This window comes from Electrona antarctica, assembly GCF_951216825.1.
Source record: "Electrona antarctica genome assembly, chromosome: 15".
NCBI lineage: Eukaryota > Metazoa > Chordata > Actinopteri > Myctophiformes > Myctophidae > Electrona > Electrona antarctica.
Window position 1 is genome coordinate 10558182 of NC_136796.1, and position 1746 is coordinate 10559927.

General features: G+C 47.7%; 1 protein-coding gene across 1 annotated transcript; it reads right to left on the reverse strand.

Annotated features, from left to right (window-relative positions):
* Positions 1-233: 233 nt before the first annotated feature.
* LOC306937914 (protein HGH1 homolog) lies at positions 234-1325 on the reverse strand (the record flags this gene model as incomplete). Its single annotated transcript, XM_079521941.1, has 1 exon — positions 234-1325. One exon carries the CDS (start codon positions 1323-1325, stop codon positions 234-236), a length of 1092 nt encoding a protein of 363 aa, XP_079378067.1.
* Between the last annotated feature and the right edge of the window lie 421 nt (positions 1326-1746).

The window sequence follows — 1746 nt, forward strand, 5'->3', positions numbered from 1 at the left end:
AACAGAGTGTCATGTAAGTCTGACCTAGGCCAGGCACGTGCACACACTAGAGATCCATATCGTATGCCACACCTCCACTAGCTAAAGAGTGTGCTGCGACGTGTTGGGGGCTTGTAGATCTGCTATGTTTGTGCCAAAAGTGCCCTTTTAGGGAGTTTCAGTCCTCCTCTCTTGCTGTCCTCTCGTAATCTTCTTGTCCTCATCTCATCATCTCATCATCTCTCCTCCTACATCTAATCCCCACCTCCTCTGATCACCTCCTCCTCTCTTCTGTCAGCCTCCTTCAGTCTCTCTTCCACGTCATCTGGTATTTTCAACTCCATCAGGTTCTCCATCCCTTCCTCTGGTTCTTCTCCAATCAGCACGTGGATGACTTTCTCACAGACAGCTGTGACACGAGGTTCTGCCTCCCAGTCATGGAACTCTCTCAATATCGGATAAACACTCATATTCTTTAGTGTCCGACGGCCTGCCTTGGTCGCTGTGAGCAGCAGTAACGTTTCCAGTAACATCTTTCTGACATCAGGGTCCGATTCTCTTTTCTTGTCTTCAGGCAGATATTGTAAGTCTATTGGTAACCCTTCATTCTCTTTGTCTGTGAGTTCCTCTGGTCCGGCCAGCGGCAGCAGTAGGAATGGTAGAATGTCCACCGCGTCGCTTAGCAGCCACTCGTGATGTGAATAGTCGAAGCAGCAGTTGTGTAGCAATCCAACGACTCCTCTTCTTCTCACGGTCGACGCCTCATACAGAGTGTAAGGCAACAGCCTCTTGATCGCACACCTGTCCTTGTCCAATAGGAAGTGTCTGGCTTCAGGAAGTTGCGTGAGGTTGGATAGAAGAGGAGCCAGGTGGTGGAGAGACGCCATCTTGTTGAAACCGTCTGTACAGAATATGTCCAGCAGCTTGGCCAGTCCCATTGACTGTTCCTCTAACACCTTAAAGACACTTCTACAGGTGGTCTCACTGCGACTCAGGTTGGAAAGAATTGTACAGATCTGATCAGACAGCTGGAAATGTGGATCAAGAAGATTCCGGAACAAAACTGTTAGAAGTTCACTATTCTGTGTTACCAAGACCTGATGCAGCGTTTCATCGGCCGATAGGTTGATGAATGCATGGAAACAGTTCTTTGCTATGGCAATGGACGGGTCAGACATCAGTGTCACCATGGAAACCAGCAAGCCAGGTTTAGAACGGAGATAACGACAGCCATCGCTGTGGGCAGACAGACCCAGGATGTAGTTGGTGACGTAACCTTTGACATCTGGCCTGGTGTCGGGTTTCAGGAAGGAGAGAAGCTCGGCTGAATCTGAATCACTCAACATCCTGTGAAAAACTAACCTGAAAATGGCGCGCTGCACGAGTGGCAAGAGCCACGCCAAAGATGTCTTCTGTTATGGTTCTTTTGTGTCTACTGGCAGGAAGGTTGTACAGGTCTTGAATGGGTTCTCAGGACAGTGATTATTCACTCGGTATCTCAATACAGCCCCTCAAAATATGGGCAATCTGTTTTTAAGCCGAGTTACCTTGATGCTTGCATCATCATCATCATCATAATGTCACCATGATATCCACCATGCCCAAATATGGAGTTTCATATCAATCTTGCCCAAATATGCATGTGGCCAAGTATTTTGGCCATTTGGCCACCAGACTGGCCTACAACAACTCTCATTGGCAATCTTGAGTAACCATAGCAACCCCATGTATAACAAACATGGTTGACGTGCAAGGCATTTCTAATAA